This window comes from Carlito syrichta, unplaced genomic scaffold (genome assembly GCF_000164805.1).
Source record: "Carlito syrichta isolate Samal-C Ts95f unplaced genomic scaffold, Tarsius_syrichta-2.0.1 Scaffold287640, whole genome shotgun sequence".
NCBI classification, from domain to species: Eukaryota; Metazoa; Chordata; class Mammalia; order Primates; family Tarsiidae; genus Carlito; species Carlito syrichta.
In genome coordinates this window covers 55278-72997 of record NW_007231736.1, presented here as the reverse complement: position 1 = coordinate 72997, position 17720 = coordinate 55278, and the positions used below count along the sequence as shown (strand labels likewise).

Sequence of the window (17720 nt, the reverse complement as noted above, 5' to 3'; positions counted from 1 at the left end):
TCACATCTATTATTTACATATTGTTCATGGCAGCTTCACTTAAACCTACAAAGCTGACACTTGTTGAGTAGCTGTGTCAGACATCACACACCACCCCAGAGCATACAACCTTACTATCTGGCCCTTTACGGGGAAAAAAAAACATGCTAACTCTGACCTAATTCATTCTTTGCTTCTTAAAGAACTTTAGCAACTCTACCAAACTGTTAAGTTTGATTTGAAATCTCAATTTTTTACTGATGTCTCCATGGCTATGATATAAATTCTACTTTATGTGCCACATGAGTAAATGGTGGTTGACAGAATGAATGGCAAGGCTATATTCCTTTTACACTTGGATTTAATGGAAAACTTCAAATTACAACACTAGATACTAACATTTTTCTTCTATTTTTACTAGTAAAAGCTGTAATAGAAAGACGTACTTGGGAACTACCACCAGTAATGTGACAAGATACTCTGAATCAAGAACAAAGTCATCCTTCTTCACAATTTCTGCTAGACTTCTGGTTAGCAAACTTCCTCTGAAATAAGAAAAAATAATTAGGCTGATAATTATGTGCTTCTGTAACACAAGAAGCCGCAGGCTAGTCATATCCACATATACTACAAATATTATCTCAAGAGAGGCATTAGCTTTAGTTAACATTTTTACTTTGTAAGAAGCTGAATATATCCCACCCCTGCAACCAAAGTGTCAACATATATCAGAATTACCTTCTAGTGTCTATCTTTGTGCTTGCTTTAATTATAACAACTCAGTTCTTCTCTTAATTACGCATATAATATCTTGACCAAAAATGCCATTTATTAGTAATTGATTAAAGTCTATTTCATGGCCAGGCTCAGTAGCTCAGTCTGTAATTCCAGCACTTTGGGAGGCTGAGGCAAGTAGATTGCCTGAGCCCGTGGGTTCGAGATCCACCCGAGCAACTTGGTGAGACCTTGTCTCCACAATAAATCAAAAATTAGCCAGGTGTGGTAGCGCGTGCCTGTAGTTCTGGCTACTTGGAAGGCTGTGGTGGAAGGATCGCCAGAGCCCAGCAGGTCAAGGTTGCAGTGGCCAGGAGCATGTCACTGCACTCCAGTCTGGGTGACAGAGTGAGACTCCAACTCAAAATCAATAAATAAATAAAGTCTATTTCATCACAATCATAAAATTATACCAACTAACCACAACTCTTCTGGTATTCCTCCCTCTCCTTAGGTATCATCTGATCCCAGGCAGTTTCAGTTAGTTAACCCATCAACTTTCTCGTATCAGTCTTCTTTTGGTCTTCCAGTAATGATCTTCCTATACTAAAGATGTCTATCACTGATAGTATCCAACCAATGTTCTCTCTGGGATATGAATGCACAACTTGAACAGCTGCATGCTTACAGTTGTACTTGTTGTAGTCATAGTACAAGAAGATCAACCAAAACAATTGTGCTCTAGATTTAAAAAATCTAATGTGTGAAAAACCTAAACTCAGGAAACAGATAAACAAGAGAATAATTACTATATCACAAAAAGATTATTCTATATAGTTATTTTAAGCAGCAGGTAATTGCTGTGCAATTAAACTATGATTTGATCTAAAGCTATTTATTTTAGATAATTTTTCAGTAAAATAGCAAATGAATAAAAGGATCAACCATGACCCAGTTCACAAGTATTTATAAAACAAATATAATAAATTTGCCTCATATCTATTTTGGCAACTTGAATTCTATAAATTTACCTTAATGAACGTTTTTTTCATGAAGAAAAAAAATACCCATTTCGATTACAGAAACAGCATAAACTGGAACTTACTAAACCCCAACCCTGTCTCATTCAGTGCATGCCAGTGTGCTTCCCCAATTCTTAATATCCATATATGCTTAATATACTTACGCATTCTTCCGCTCCAAATTCTGAAGGTTCCCTTTCAGGTTATTGTATGCAGATGCTCGAGATTTCAAGTCATTATCAATCTGAGTTACTCCCTTCAAAAAGGAAAAAGAAGAAAAACAGGCAAAGCCTTAACTAATACTATTAAATAAAGTAGCTAAACTTTAACTTTTACCAGAAAGCACTACCAGTTTCTGATGTAAGAATATTCTATGATTATTACTGTCATTATTTTTTGAGACAGAGTCTCTCTCTGTCACCCAGGCTAGAGTACAATGGTGTGATCATAGCTTCTCATAGCCTCAAACTCTTGGGTTCAAGCGATCCTCCCTACCTTAGCGTCCCAAGCAGTTGAGACTACAGGCATGCACCACCACACCTGGCTAACTTTTCTTACTTTTTGTAGAGACAGAGTCTCACTATGTTGCCCAGGTTGGATAATATTCTATAATTTAAAAGCACAAACTTAGGTCATTTAAAAAATAGCATACTTCATTTTTAATATAATTTCTATATGAATCATCTCTACTGAAGATAATGTTTTAGTTCACATGCACTTTAATTATTATTACTATATTACTTCTGAAACCATGGAAATGGAATCTAGGCCCATGGGTTTGGAAAATATTAATTAAATGGCTTCAGTTAACAAGGCTGCAGAATTTATTTCCAAAAGGAATTAAATTACATAGAGAGCTTCATTGTTAAAAACATCACTGTTATACAAATTATTTTTTCAATGAAACTGAAATTGTAGTTGAATTTATTTATAAATGTTACAAAAGCTGATTTTTCAAAAGAGGACTCAGACTACTAACCACTTAGGGAGAAAATGCAAAGTAAACTTATATGAAGAATCCATTTCAATTTAGCTTGACCATTATCAACTGTGTAGTACTGTGGTAAGTCCTTTCACCTCCCTAAGCCTGTTTCCACATCTACAACAGAATTGGGAAGCAGATTATTAAATCCCTGATAGGGATCAAGAAAATAAAAACCCAGTCATACTAAGAACACTACTTTATGTGACCAAGCTGCTGGTTTTAGGTTCTATGACAACCTTAGTTAAAATCTTTGATAGTCTATGAATTTACATTTAACTAAACAGCACACTGTACAACTAAAGTCACTGGGAGCCAAGAAAAGTCTGTCCAATCATTTAAACCATATTTTTACACCAGCTAGGTCATTAAGAACACTGGCAAACAATTAACAGGTCCCTTCATCTGCCTCATTATAGTTCCTGTTAAGATTTGTACATTTCTCTCAAGTTCAAAGATCCCTCAATATAAAAGGAGCTGTTAATTTGGCAGGTTCATGAATGGGCTTCAGGGTCCATGTACTCCCTGAAACTGTACATAAAACCAGGTAGGACACACATATGGGCATTTTTCTGGGCAACGGATCAATACTAAGTAGTCAGGAGTCAGAGAACCCATGAAGTTTAATGTTTGAACAAGTACTGTATATAAACAAATTTAAGTGATTATTATCACCTACCTGAATGGTTCAGAAGTCCTTAAGAGATTTCAATTTTCTATACTACATGATCTCAGTTACTCTTAAAATTTGTATAAATGATAATTACAGAATTTTAAACTTTCTAATTTAAAAACTGTTGATGCAATATTCAAGTTAGCCATGTAAGTACACAACTTAGACAATCTACACATGAAAGTGTTCAACTTTTTAACATCTTTAACATCTAAACATCTTGTAACACCTGAAGTTGTAAAGACACTTTATGTTTGCAGCTGTAACATATAATTAAGTTGCTTTATCAAAAACCTAAAAAACATTTCATAGCTCAATTATAAAATAAACAAAGCCACTGTAAATCCACGTGTTCTACCTTCCTCAATTCTTATCTTACCTTGGCAATTATTTCAGAAATATTTTTCAGGGACTGCTTGATAGGATACTTGGCCATATCCCATTGGAACCTTGTTATATAAGTAACCAAGTCAACTGAAATAAAGTAATAAATTAATCACTGAAGAGAAGCAATAGAATGTTTCAATTTTTTACACAATAATATATTTTAATGCTGAAATCAGCATTGATAAAATCAGCGAAGACATCAAGTCTTAAGTAAATAAATGTGGAACGATATACAGTAACATGGAAGAATCAAAATTTCTACATTGTAATCACCTTGCGCAAAATTTAATATATATTTTAAGTTTATCTTCCCAACTTGATGATGTAACAAATGAAATATGTACATATCCATACTATGGTTCACATGTAGGAAAAAGAGACACAAAGATCAAGAAACTACTGTCAACTATCTCTTCAATAAGTAGAATTTGGCAAAAGTACATTCTTTCTTTGGTAACTTACCCAAACAAATGAAAAATAAACATATCTGTTAAAACTCATGTAATGACTGTTTCTAGGTGTCTATATTTCAGCAATTTTCCAAAAATGAACACTGTCACTTTCAAATGGAAAGAATAAAAAATGGAAAGCCAAAGAGACTCTCAAAAACTAATTCCCTGGAAGTTTAGTAATCAAAATGGCTTTACCCTCAACTCTAATGGGATCAAGGTCAGCGAAGCCAAATACGGTGAAGCTGACTGACAAAGCAATTCTTATCAAAATACCTTCCTCTCTTCAATTTCTCTTTACCTAATATCAACAACATGGATGGCATTTCCAAAAGCAACTCTGGATGCATTGTTCCCAGACTGTCACCTGCTGTTCCATCTACTAGACTAATTGCCCTAGAACACAATACCTAGAAGATCAGTAAAGACACCACAAATTAACATATCTACCTCTTATTCTCTCCCCAAACACAAAGTAACAGAAATGGTAAACCATCAGATCAGAATAACTATTACTACAAAGAGCAAGAACAAATTACTACACTTTTAATTGATTCAGTAAGTATTTGCTGCTCTAGAATAACCTCAAAGCTGATCCTCCCAAGTAGCTAGGATTACAGGCACAAGCCCATGCCCGACTCATTATTTCCTATAAAATGACATACCACTAAAGATGAACCCAATTTAAAATGAAGCAAATGCTAAAGTGACATTTCATAAGAAAACAACATATGAAAGTAAAAAGAATAATGAGGTCAAAGCCATCTTTATAAAACCATTATTACCCAGAACAAACCCCATGTAAATATTGGCTTCTAGCTACAGAGAAGTCAGCAGACTACTCTACAGGTATTAAGTAAAGAAATGCCAAATTGAAACTGGAGGGAGGAGACACTCGTCTGCAATAAAATAATGTCTCTTCTAAGGCTTCAGCAGTTATGCACTATTAAGCAAAAAAAAAAAAAAAACTAGAGAAAACAGCAGGTATTACACTGGAACAATGCTGAGATAGGCAACTTGGAAACTTACTTGCAAATAAGTTAAATCCAGAGAAGAACTAGGGTAAGTCTCTGTAATACTGCTTTTGTGGAAGATTTGACATCATATCATCAGCTCTATTACATGTTATATAAAACTGTCTTACATGAACTTGCATTTCAGGGGATAGAATGTAACCTGCAGCATCAACAAATTCGGTAATAATAATAATAGTATTTTAATGGCTTTCTGTTGTATCTAATGTCCTTATCTATAGATTTTCTTACATTCTCTTTTGTTTTTGTAGCCAAGTCATTTGCTTTACATGAGTTAATAATGATTAGTCATGAAACATTGGCTTACCTCCATTGGCCAGCAGATTCTCCTGAACTTTATCTTTACTATCCTCCAACACATCAGCCATGTATTGAGCCACTTTCTTAACCACTCTGGGGAGGAAAAAAAAAAAATCAACAACCCTTTTCAGGAAAAAGACCCCAATTCTGCACTACACAATGAACATATTGTATAAACACTATACTTGTTCCCATTGGACCTATCTATGTAATATGAAACAAATGGGTCTTATAAAAAATGTTTTAAGGATAATATGGACCAAGGTTTTGTTATATGTAAAAATTAACTGAGTAACTGTAGGGTTTTAAGGAGACTACATGCAATGTGCTCATTAGTCTAGACAGAAAGCAGTAGGAAACCAATGAGAAACAGTGTGTTACATAGCCACATATTTATATGCCAATAAGTTGGACAACAGATCTGCTTCCAAGAACCAAGAACAATTTCTTTTTCATTTTTGTAAAGACAGAGGTCTCGCTTTGTTGTCCAGGCTGGACTTGAACTCCTGGCCTCAAGCAATCTTCCCACCTCAATCTCTAAATAGCTGAGACTACAGGTGAAAGCCACCATGCTCTCATGGTTACATGCCTGTAACAAGAACCAATAAGGACCAAAAAAGGGTGACAGAAAAGCTGAATTTAAATAACAATCCTATGCTAGGTGATCTCAAACCTAGAAAAAAAGCAGAGAAATTTCAGAAACAATGATATACGCTGTAGGTCTTTAACATGTTTAATTTGGGGTTTGCAGATAGTAGATGCTTGGTAAGCAGTTAAGGTATAAACAATGTAGGACTTTATTCTATATCATGGCTGTCACTTGTGTTCTGCTGTCTGCCGGACCCCTTTTGTTTTACACACTGTCTGGCATTTCACAAGTACGTGGTGAACACCAGTTCCCTGATTCCTCCTTTATTTTTTTTTAATTTTTATTAAAAACCTATATTCAAGAAACCAAGAGTCTATTCTTTTCATCAGTTAGTACTATGAGTATACCATCAATAATTGTTTTCATTATATTAATAAGAATTCATATTAATCATTTGCTCTATATGGATGTGGATTATTACCCTAAAAATTGCTTTTGCTCTCATCCTCTCTTTTCCATTCCAATGGCCAAGTGCCTGCTCATTTGAGGTTTTTTTTTTTTTTTACAATAAAACAAACAACAAGCACTTTATTCTTAAGATATGGAAAATGTACGATGAATTTTCTTGAATATATAATAAACCCTTCCTGGGCATAAGTAAGGTACCATGTCATAAGGATAAGAGCCAAAAAGGAAGATGGCACACTGAAGAGTCAGGAGAAACCATTACTCAAGAAAATGGGAAAATCTCTTTACAGATTTCAGTAAAAAGCTAGCCTCTATTCAAGCCTATTCATTTAAAGCTTCAATTAAACATACATTTCTAAGATTCTCCACAGTATGCATTTTACAAATTCTGCCTATTTACCTAAACCCTAAGCATTTAAAAGTTCTGTATTCCAAGAGCTAGAGTCAATAGACTGATTCTGCCAATTTATCAAAATGCAGAAAAGTTATTAAGGATCCTATAATCATTTTCAGCAAAAAGACACATTGTAACTGCATTTCAAGTGACAAAACTAGAGTTTTTAAAAAACCTCTTTTAACATAATTTTAAAGCCAAAAGGATCATCATCTTCAAATAAATGAATAACATCCCATGTTCATGGATCAAAGCCAATAATGTTAGAATGGCAACACTTCCCAAATTGATCTACAGATTCAACACTATCCTCACTGAAATTCCAGCTGACTTCTTTGCACTTCTTTGACACTATGATCCAACTTCATACAAAAATACAAGGAATCAAGAATAGCCAATCTTGATAAAGAAAAACCAAGTTGGAGAATTCACACTTTCCACTCTTAAAATTTAATACAAAGTTACAATAATAAAGACAATGAGGTATTAGCATAAGAATAGAGATACATTATCAATGAAACGGAACTGAGAGTCCTGAAATAATCCCTCATATTTACATTCAACTGATTTTTAGCAAGGGTGCCAAGAAAATTCAATGGGGAAAGAACAGTCTTTTCAACAGATGATGCTGGGACAATCAGATATTCGCATGCAAAAGAATAAAGTTACATTCTTGCCTCACAACACAAAGTAAAATTAACTCAAAATGAATCAAAGAACTCAACGTGAAAGTGAAAACTACAAAAGTCGTAGAAGAAAACATACACATAAAACTGTGACCCTGGATTAGGCAATGGTGTCCTAAATGTAATACAAAGACACAAGCAACTCAAGGGAAAAAAAAAAAAACATAAACTGGACTTCTTCCAAAAAACTCGCCAGGCGCAGTAGCTCACACTTGTAATCCCAGCAACACTGGGAGGCAGAGGCAGGAGGATCACTTGACTCCAATAGTTTGAGACAAGCCTGGGCAACATAGTGAGATTCCATCGCTACAAAAAATAAAAAAGCTAGCCAAATGTGGTGCACACCCGTAGTCACGAGTTTGAGGTTACTGTGAACTATGATCACATCACTGTACTCCTGGGTGACAGAGACACCCCCATCTCTAAAAAAATAAATAAATAAAAATAAAAACTTGTGTGCTTCATATTAATTATATCTTAATAAAACTTTTCAAAAATGGAAACAAACAAACAAAAAAACCTGTGTGCTTCATAGGAAACAATCATGAAAGTGAAGACAATCCAAAGAGGAGAAAATATTTGCAAATCATATCTGATAAGGGACTTATATCGTGAACATATTGCATAAAGAGCTCTTACAACTCAATAATAAGCAAACAAGTCAGTTAGAAACAGGCACATGAAAAGATACTAAACACATCATTAGTCATCAGGAAAATGTAAATTTTAAAAAGTGAGATACTACTCCATATCCACTAGGATGGCTATAACAAAAAAGATGGATAGTAAAAAATGCTGACAAGGATGTGGAGAAATTAGAATCCACATACACTACTGATGGGAATATTAAATGGTGTAGCTACTCTGGAAAACTGTTTGTCAGTTCCTCAAAAATTTACCATATGACCCAGCAATTCCACTCCTATGTACATACCCAAGAGAAATGAAAACATATGAGCACACAAAAACTTGTATACAAATACTCATAGTAGCATTGTTCATATAAGCCAAAAAGTTGGGAAACCAACTTTTTAATAATGCCCATCAACTAAAGAGTGGATTAATAAAATGAGATATCTGTATAAATAATGAAATAGTATTTGGCAATAAAAAAATGAAATACTATAGCACGGATGAACTTGGAAAATATTATACTGAGCCAAGAAGGCAGACACAAAAGACCATACATTGTATTCCAGTTATATGAAATCTCCAGACAAGGCAAATCTAGAGTGGCAGAGAGAAGTGAGGAAGGGTCAGTCAGGAAGTGACTGCTAGTGGGAACAGGAACGGGGGTAAGGACAAAGTTTTAAAATTGATTGTGGTAATGGCAGCACAACTCCATTACCACAACCACCAAATTGTACACTTTAAACAGGTGAACTTCATGGCATGTAAATTATGTCTCAATGAAGATATTAACAAGAGAAATTTTCACATTCAAACAGGTACAGTTTATTTTATGTAAATTGTACCTTCATAAAGTTGATTTTTTTAAAAAGTCATCATTTTCTAAAACAATTTTGACAAGCACAGTATCCATGTGCTAACAAGCCCCACATCCAGGCACCCTGATAACAAGATCTCTCACTTTGCTCTACTCCAGGCATGTGATTACATTACCCTTCTACAAATGCATCCAGTTTAGCCAGCTCATCCGACAGGCCAACCAAGACGTCCAGTGTGCCAACCTAGAAAGGAAAGAGAGCATTCTGATTTAGATTTTATCCTTTAGAAAAAAAAGAAAAAAGATGATGCATCTTGACTTGAAGGTCCCACAAAGCTTAACTTCTCCATGCTTTAAGTCATAATGTGCAAGTATAGTTAAAAGACGTTTTCCAGACATTCCAAAGCTATTTATATGCACAAGATAATCCTCTAATTCATGGGTACAAGCACCAATTAAGACATGAAGACTCCTTCAATCAGGCCTGTGCTTGTACTGTTTGGAGACAATGGGTCAACTGAAGTCCTGGTTTATAGCATGGTCTTGTAGGAGGACCATGGATGTGAATTAGAGCAGGGATTCCCACCCGGTCCATGGACTGTTAGGAACCGAGCCACACAGCAGGCAGTGAGTGGCAGGCAAGAGAGGAAAGGTTCATCTGTATTTACAGCTGCTCCCCATAGTTCGCATTACTGCCTGAGCTCTACCTCCTGGCAGATCAGTGGTGGCATTAGATTCTCACAGGAGTGCAAATCCTACTGTGAACTGTGCACGCAAAGGATCTAGGTTGTGCACTCATGGGAATCTAATGCCCGATGATTTGAGGTGTGACCGTCTCCCAACACCCCCAGGTGGGACCATCTAATTACAGGAAAACAAGCACAGGGCTCTCACTGATTCTGCATTATGGTGAGTTGTGCAATTATATATCATAATGCAATAATAATAGAAATAAAGTGCACAATAAATGTAACATGTCTGAATCATCCTGAAACCATCCCCATCTACCTCCATCCAGGGAAAAACTGTCTTCATGAAACCAATTCCTGATGCCAAAAAGGTTGGGTTACGCTGTATTAGAGGGTCTACAATTAAATCTGTAGGTAAAACTGTGCATAAGTAAGCATGTGTTGGAGGAAACATTCTATCTCAAAGGCATTCATAATCCAAAAAAACCAGTAATTTTAGTTATTTTTTAAATGAATGCTGCCTGTGACCGCCTCAGTTAACCAGCAAAATGTAAACACCATGATCTTTTCCATTCTTTACAAAAGGTCAGTCTACTGATACTGGCAGCCTGCTTCGGTCTGAGGCTGCTAGACTACTGATCTTTAATATATTAAATCTTAGACTAACTCGTTGTAGGTGTTATGTTTACAATGACAGTATAATATGATTTTAATCACAGAAAAAGTCATTCACTGTAATATTTAAGAATATATATATGACTAAGATTTTTTACTTCTGAAAATCACATTTGTGAATATATCAAGTATTTTTATAAGATTTATCACTGCAATTTAGAAAAGCACAAAAAAGTGTAAGCAAAAAAAGATGCTATTTCATTTTGATAGTTTACTTCTAAAATTTCAAAGAACAAGACACATTCCAAATTATGCCACTAGCTAGAGAGGAGAAAGTTTTTCACTGAAAAAAACCTGGGTCTCTCCTGTCTACTACAATAGGTCCCCAACCTTTTTGGCATCAGGGACCAGTTTTACAGAGGAGAAGAAGGGAAGGGTGGGATCATCAGGCATTAGATTCTCATAAGAAGCATGCAACCTAAATCCTGTGCATGCACAATTCACAATAGAGTTCAGGCTCCTATGAGAATCTAATGCTGCCAATGATCTGACAGAAGGCAAAGTTCCACTCAACTGGCACTAGCCTCCTGCTGTGTAGCCCAGTTCCTAACTGGCCACAGACCAGGATGGAGACCCCTCCGTGCCCCTGGGGTTGGGGACCCCTGTTCTAAAAGGGAGAACTGGCCCTCCCCTTGACAAACTCATACACATGTTTACACAGTGAAGCTTCACCTTTAAGTCAGGAATGTTGAACTTGCAAGTGACAGCAAGATTATTGTTCTTTGTAGTTGCCGCATGTAGTTTCTCCCATGTTTGTTGACAGGTTTTCTCTCCAGGAGCAGATATAAGCCAGAATTCAGTCATGTTTGTTACTAGGTATTTCTTCAGAAATCAAAAGAGACTCTGAAATATAAAAACCAAAAATACAGTTAGTATCATTTGTTTCTAAAGTGTATCAGAGTCATGGAAGAAGTAATAAAGTATAACTTGTTTCAAACTGTTATATGGTCCCAAGCAAAGTCAAATTCATTACCTGAAAGTAAATCCATGCAACCGGTAAAAGGTGATTTATTTTTGATATTAGGGAAAAGGTGATAAAAACATAATACGCAAAGTACCTAATTTTTTCAATATTATGAAATACCCTTAATGAAAATCAGTCAAGAAATGAGACTATCCCAAATGCCAGCCACCTATAATTTCATTCAACCAAGGAAACAGGAGAGTTACAAATTTATAGATTTATTTTAAACTTTTAAAACATACAACTGAAATAGGAAATTTTTAAAATGCATAACTTTTACCTATGGGAAATAATTTAATTGAATCAATGCATTTGAACAGTAGTCACCAAATAAATTTGTCATATTGGCTTAGCAAACCCTACACAAAGTTAGTCCAAATAGTGCTTAATTCTAATCCATACTCAACCTAGGAAAATCTCCTCAAATTAATAATGCATACTTACTTGTCATCAAACATTTACAAATCTGCAAAACAAGTCTTGCCAATCTGCCTAGCTATTTTAAAATAAGGAAGAAGCATGGTGTTAATACAACATTATTGGATCTGAGTGAGAGGGGCTATGGAGCTCCCTTCCCAAAGAGTCCTATTAAGACACAGTTGCCAGGCTCTGTGGCTCAGCCTGTAATCCCGCGCCTTTGGGAGGCTGAGGTGAGTGGATTGGCTGAGCCCGCGGGTTCGAGACCCGCCTGGGCAACTTGGCGAGACCTTATCTCTACAATAAATCAAAAATTAGCCGGGCGTGGTAGCGTGCTCCTGTAATTCCAGCTACTCGGAAGGATCGCTGGAGCCCAGCAGGTTGAGGCTGCAGTGGCTGGGAGCAGCCGCTACACTCCAGTCTGGGCGACAGAGTGAGACTCCGACTCAAAAAAAAAAAAAAGACACAGTCAACAAGGCTAGGTGTGGTGGCTCACACCTGCAATTCAAGCACTTTGGCAGGCTGAGGTGAGAGGACTGCTTGAGCCCATGGGTTCAAGACCAGCCTTAGGCAACATAGTATGACTTCGTTTCTACAAAATAAATAAATAAATAAATAATTAGCCAGGGGTGGTGGCATGTGGCTATAGTCCCAGCTACTCAGGAAGTTGAGCCCAGGAGGAGGTCAAAACTGCAGCGAACAGTGATTGGTGATCATGCCACTGCACTCCAGCCTAGGCAACAGAGTGCAACTCTTGACTAAAAAAAAAAAAAAAAAAAAGTCAATTCAGTTATTAGCTGGGCGCAGTGGCTCATGCCTGTAACCCCAGCACCTTGGGAGGCTGAGGTGAGAGCACTGTCTGAGCCCAGAGGTTCAAAACCAGCCTGGGAAACTTGGTAAGACCTTGTCTCTACAATAAATTAAAAAATTAGCCAGGCATGGTGGTATGCACCTGTAGCTCCAGCTACTTGGGAGGCTGAGGTGGAAGGATCACCTGAGCCCAGCAGGTTGAGGCTGCAGTAGCTGTAAGCATGCCACTGCACTCCAACCTGGGCCATACAGTGAGATTCTGACTCAAAAAAAAAAAAGAAAAGATACATTGAATCTTCTTCTACAGTCTTTTTTCCTCCTCCTCACCCTTCCTACACACAGAAGGGGAAAAAATACAGAGACAAATCTATTCAGAATTAAAGTAGGTAAAGCACAGACACATAAAATAACTTATAAACATGAAAATATTACAGTGTCATTATTTCCACTTTAATGAGCCTTCAGGAGAACCATCATAAGCTTTCTGCTACCACTGCTCATTTATCTCTCCTGAAATGGGGGCTCCATGTCTGTAAATTGAAGATAACTATCTTTTTTTTTTTTTTTTTTTGAGTTGGAGTCTCACTCTGTTGCCCAGACTGGAGTGCAGTGGCTGCTCCCGGCCACCGCAACCTCGACCTGCTGGGCTCCGGCGATCCTTCTGCCTCAGCCTTCCGAGTAGCCGGAATTACAGGCATGCGCTACCACGCCCAGCTGATTTTTTGGTTTATTGTAGAGATGAGGTCTCACTGCCCAGGCGGGTCTCGAACCCGCAGGCTCAGGCAATCCACTCACTTCAGCCTCCCAAAGGCGCGGGATTACAGGCTGAGCCACCGAGCCCAGCTGAAGATAACTATCTTACAAAGTTGCCCTGACACAAAATCAGATAATGAATGGGAAAAAATTCTGTAAATTTAAATTTCCTTTAAAATGTAAAGTACTACAGTTAATCATAATAAACTTTTATAATTTCAGTAATTCATTTTAATTAAGGTAGCCCTATCTACTCATTATAAAACCATTGAAAGTGAACTTAACATAGACGCTGTCCTGTATACTTGTTATTGTTTCTAACTACTGTTTACTGAGCATCTACCATATACAAGGTATTGCTCTAAATGTTTATACATTATTATCCCAGTTACCCTCCCAAACACATCTATGAGATAAATATCATCCTCCCTATTGACAGATAAGAAATTGAAAACTCAGAGAGGTTAAGCTGGTATAAATAAAGATGGTATTATTAAACAAATATCTCAAGAAATTGTACTCTAAGATGACTTTTCCAACACTACTAATGAAGATGCTTTCAACAGCTCTTACTTATGATGAAAACCTACACCTTTGCAAATGAAAGAGCAACACTTTCCCAAACGACCAACAAGCTAAGCATAGGCTTGTGAGTGATGGCTAGCCCAGCCAGATGGGCTCAGTCTGGCCAGAGAACAGCATAGCTTAAATGGCCATCCAAGGATGGCAACCACTCATGAGTACCATGCTCTAATGGGCCATCCAAGATAAGCTTTGATTTTAAAAAAGCAAAAACAATCCTTATAAGCCTACCCGAGAAACTTCAAACAGTAAACTTAAGGCTAGCATGTATCATACCACCCATATTCTTTTCCAACCTGTTTTTTTCACCTTATTTTTAGAATTATCTGTGGTGATCTATGTATAGTTCATTTGTTTTACTTTTCATATGGTATCTTATTATACGAATAAACTAGAATTTATTATCCATTTTTTTTCCTGGAAGGATTGTTACTTTTCCTTTTTTGCTATCATAAACAATTTTGCTATGAACAACTTTGTACATGTCTGTGTTTTGTGAGCATTTCTAGAGGACAGGAGGCATAAAAAAGCTAAACTGCAGGTTATGATCATGTGGTAGAGTGTCTTCCAAGATGGAGGCAACATGTCTTTCCGAGCTCCCTTGCAATGTGACTTTTTGCTACTCCTTCCAAAAGGATGGACGATTTCCTCACTGCTAGTCACATTAATTTGACCAACAAAATGCAAGGAAACCACATTATGTGCGCTCAGGGCCCAGATCTCAAGAGGCCTTGCCACTTCTACTTCTGTTTCTTGGGCCACTGCCCTTAGGCCACCACAAAATAGCCAGTATAGCCTACTGAACCAACAAGCAGCATAAACTGCCAGACACAGGAATGAGACCTTCTTAACCCTCCCAGCCCAGTCAGTCTCCCAGCCGAATGCAGCCGTATCACAATCATCCCAGGCAAAACAAGCAGAGAACCACCCCAAAACAACCCACAGAATAAGGAGAAATAAGAAGTCACCGTTATGCATGGGTCTCCAACTTAAGTGTCCATCAACGGTGGACTGGATAAAGAAAATACGGTACATATACACCATGGAATACTATGCAGCCATAAAAAAAGAAAATCATGTCTTTGCAGCAACATGATTGCAGCTGGAGGCCATCATTCTAAGTGAATTATCACAGAAAGAGAAGACTGAAAACTGCATGTTCTCACTTATAAGTAGGAGTTAAACACTGATTACACTCAGGCATAAGGAACAACAGAAGCTGGAGTACTCCTAAAGAGAGGAGGAAGGGAGAGATGTAAGTGTTGAAAAACCATTCACTGGGTACCATGCCCACCACCTGGGTGACAGGCTCAAAAGAAGCCCAAACCACACCAACATGCATTATATTCATGTAACAAACTTACATATGTACCCCTTTAACCTAAACAAAAAACTTAAAAGAGAAATCACTGTCATAAGCCACTAAGTCCTGGGGTGGTTTTAGGCAGCATGAGCTAACTGACACAGATCATTGTCAACTCTGTTGGGTACTGCCAAATTGTTCTCCAAGCCATTACCAACTTACGTCCCCACTAGCAGAATATGAGTTTCCACTTCCATTATTTTAAAAATACACAATAATATATACTGTTCATAGTTATATCCTTACAGGAAATACAAAACCATACATAAGAGAAAGGGGCTTTAGTTTTGCATACAAATTTTTATTTTTTATACAATGACTTGGGAAGTGAGAGCCAGTTGGAGGCCCAAACTTCACCCACACATAGATTACTTATGTACCTGATCCTGACTTGTACTCCGGATCCCTATAATAAAATAAAGTTATAAAAAAAAGATCTAGGGCAAATATGGCAAAATGTTAATATTTATTAAATCTGAATAGTGAACACATGGATGTCTGTTCATCTGCAATATGTGATTTTTCCGCATATCTGAAACACTTCAAAATTAAATGTTTTTAAAGTTGTTAAAATAATGTAATTAATTTGTAAGCTAAAACATAACACTATATAGAAAGTTCATAAAAAATAAAATTTGGTGGCCAGGCATGGTGGCTCACATCTGTAATTCCAGCACTTTGGGAGTCCCAGGCAAGAAGATTGCATGAGCCCAGGAGTTTGAGACCCGCCTTCATCTCTACAAGTCCTCATCTCTACAAAAATAAAAAAAACAAGTCACATGCAGTGGTACACACCTGCAGTCCCGCTACTTGGGAGGCTGAGGTGTAAGGATAGCCTGAGCCCAGAAGGTCAAGGCCGCAGTGAGCTGTGATCCTGCCACTGCACTCCAGCATGCATGACAGAGTGATCCCGACTCAAAATAAATCGTTAAATAAATTCCTGATGAAATGCGATGGGTCTATCATCCGCTCCTGTTCTCCCTGCGCCTGGGTCACTTCACCCAGGATGCTCCAGTGCTTGTTACTCTTCGCACTTTCCTCTGGCCACTTGGCTACTACCCTGTCTCTGGTTTTCCTCCAACTAATACTCTTGTGCGGTCTAGCTTTTCAACACAAACACCAATCACAGGACCATTTTAAACTTTCGAATTCTCAGTTATTAGAAAATCTAACAGCATCTTTAAACCTCTTTTAGTAATCCAGATCTTCTAAGTGATGGTAGTTTTTTAGAAATTTGAGGTTTTATTGCAATAATTTTCTACAAGTGGTTCTATTAAAGTATATTTGGTGACACATTTTATACCTCCTCTCCCCCCCAGACAGCAGGAAATAAAAGCAATTGTTAAGTTCTTCCTGATGATAGCGTTATCTAAACTGCAGCTTCTTCAAAGACTTTAATAATATGAGCTATTACAGTAGATGTCACTATCATACCATAACATTTAATAGTTCCAGAAAATCTTTATTTTCTAACAGGTTTTCAAAGGATTTCAAGAATTGTAAAAGAGGACCCCATTTATCAACTGTAAATAATAACTGCTTTACCTACTTCTCTAAGTTTTTATCAGAATCAAAAGATAAATTCTAAACAAAATTACAGTCTAGAAATGTTTAAGAAAATTATAGAACGCTCTCTGACTCTGGTTTCTAACTGGAGCCTCTCTAGAGCCCAGTTATTGGGAGATGAGGAGGAAAGGAAAAGGTGCCTTCTATATCTGGTGCTGTGCTATGACCTCACAGTATCTTATTTAATTCTCATGACACCATTAGACAGGGAGTGATACGCAGAGACAATAGTAGTTCTCCTAAGGTTACACAGCTGGCAGATGAGGTTCAAACCTCACTGTGTTTGATTCTAGAAACCACATTTTCTCTACTGTGGCATGCTGGGAGAAAAGACTGTTCTGCACTCATGTGCCTAAGCTCCCTTGTTTGGAGAGATGCACTTGGAAGCCTGAACACCTGCACCCTGTGTTTAGTTCCTGGCTCAGAGCATCCTGCAGGCCCAGCGAATGAGAGCTGAGCTGCCTTTCCCTTTTCTTTTCATCCAGGACCATCACAATTTCTAAAACAGCATCACCCAGCACCTGAAACTATTCTACTTCCTAGAAGGAACAATGAGTCCTCTAGATAAAAAGACCCCCAAAAAAAAAAAGGCGATTCAAAGGACCTGGCAGTTCACAAAGGAAAGAACACAGACTATGAAGACTCATAACAGTTAAACCAAAACAAACCTGACTCTACCCTCTTACTAGTTTCCTCATCTGTAAAGTGGAAACACTACAAATCTCTTCACACAGCTGTTGGAAGGAATGAATAAAATCTTCCTTTTCCATTCGGCCG

At 37.3% G+C, this 17720-nt stretch overlaps 1 protein-coding gene across 4 annotated transcripts in view; it reads right to left on the bottom strand.

Moving 5' to 3' along the window:
- ATP6V1C1 (ATPase H+ transporting V1 subunit C1) overlaps positions 1-17720 on the bottom strand; it is a 42828-nt gene that overhangs the window by 13785 nt on the left and 11323 nt on the right. For 2 of the 4 annotated variants that reach the window (XM_008052884.1, XM_008052885.1), the window contains exons 2-7: positions 11161-11331; positions 9301-9368; positions 5548-5633; positions 3750-3844; positions 1880-1971; positions 426-524 (exon numbers count right to left, since the gene is read on the bottom strand). In XM_008052884.1, coding sequence (XP_008051075.1) covers positions 426-524; positions 1880-1971; positions 3750-3844; positions 5548-5633; positions 9301-9368; positions 11161-11292 — 572 coding nt within the window. In that variant the 5' untranslated portion in view covers positions 11293-11331. The remainder of the gene's footprint in view (positions 1-425; positions 525-1879; positions 1972-3749; positions 3845-5547; positions 5634-9300; positions 9369-11160; positions 11332-17720) is intronic. The other 2 variants (XM_021709902.1, XM_021709903.1) reach the window with 2 other exon arrangements.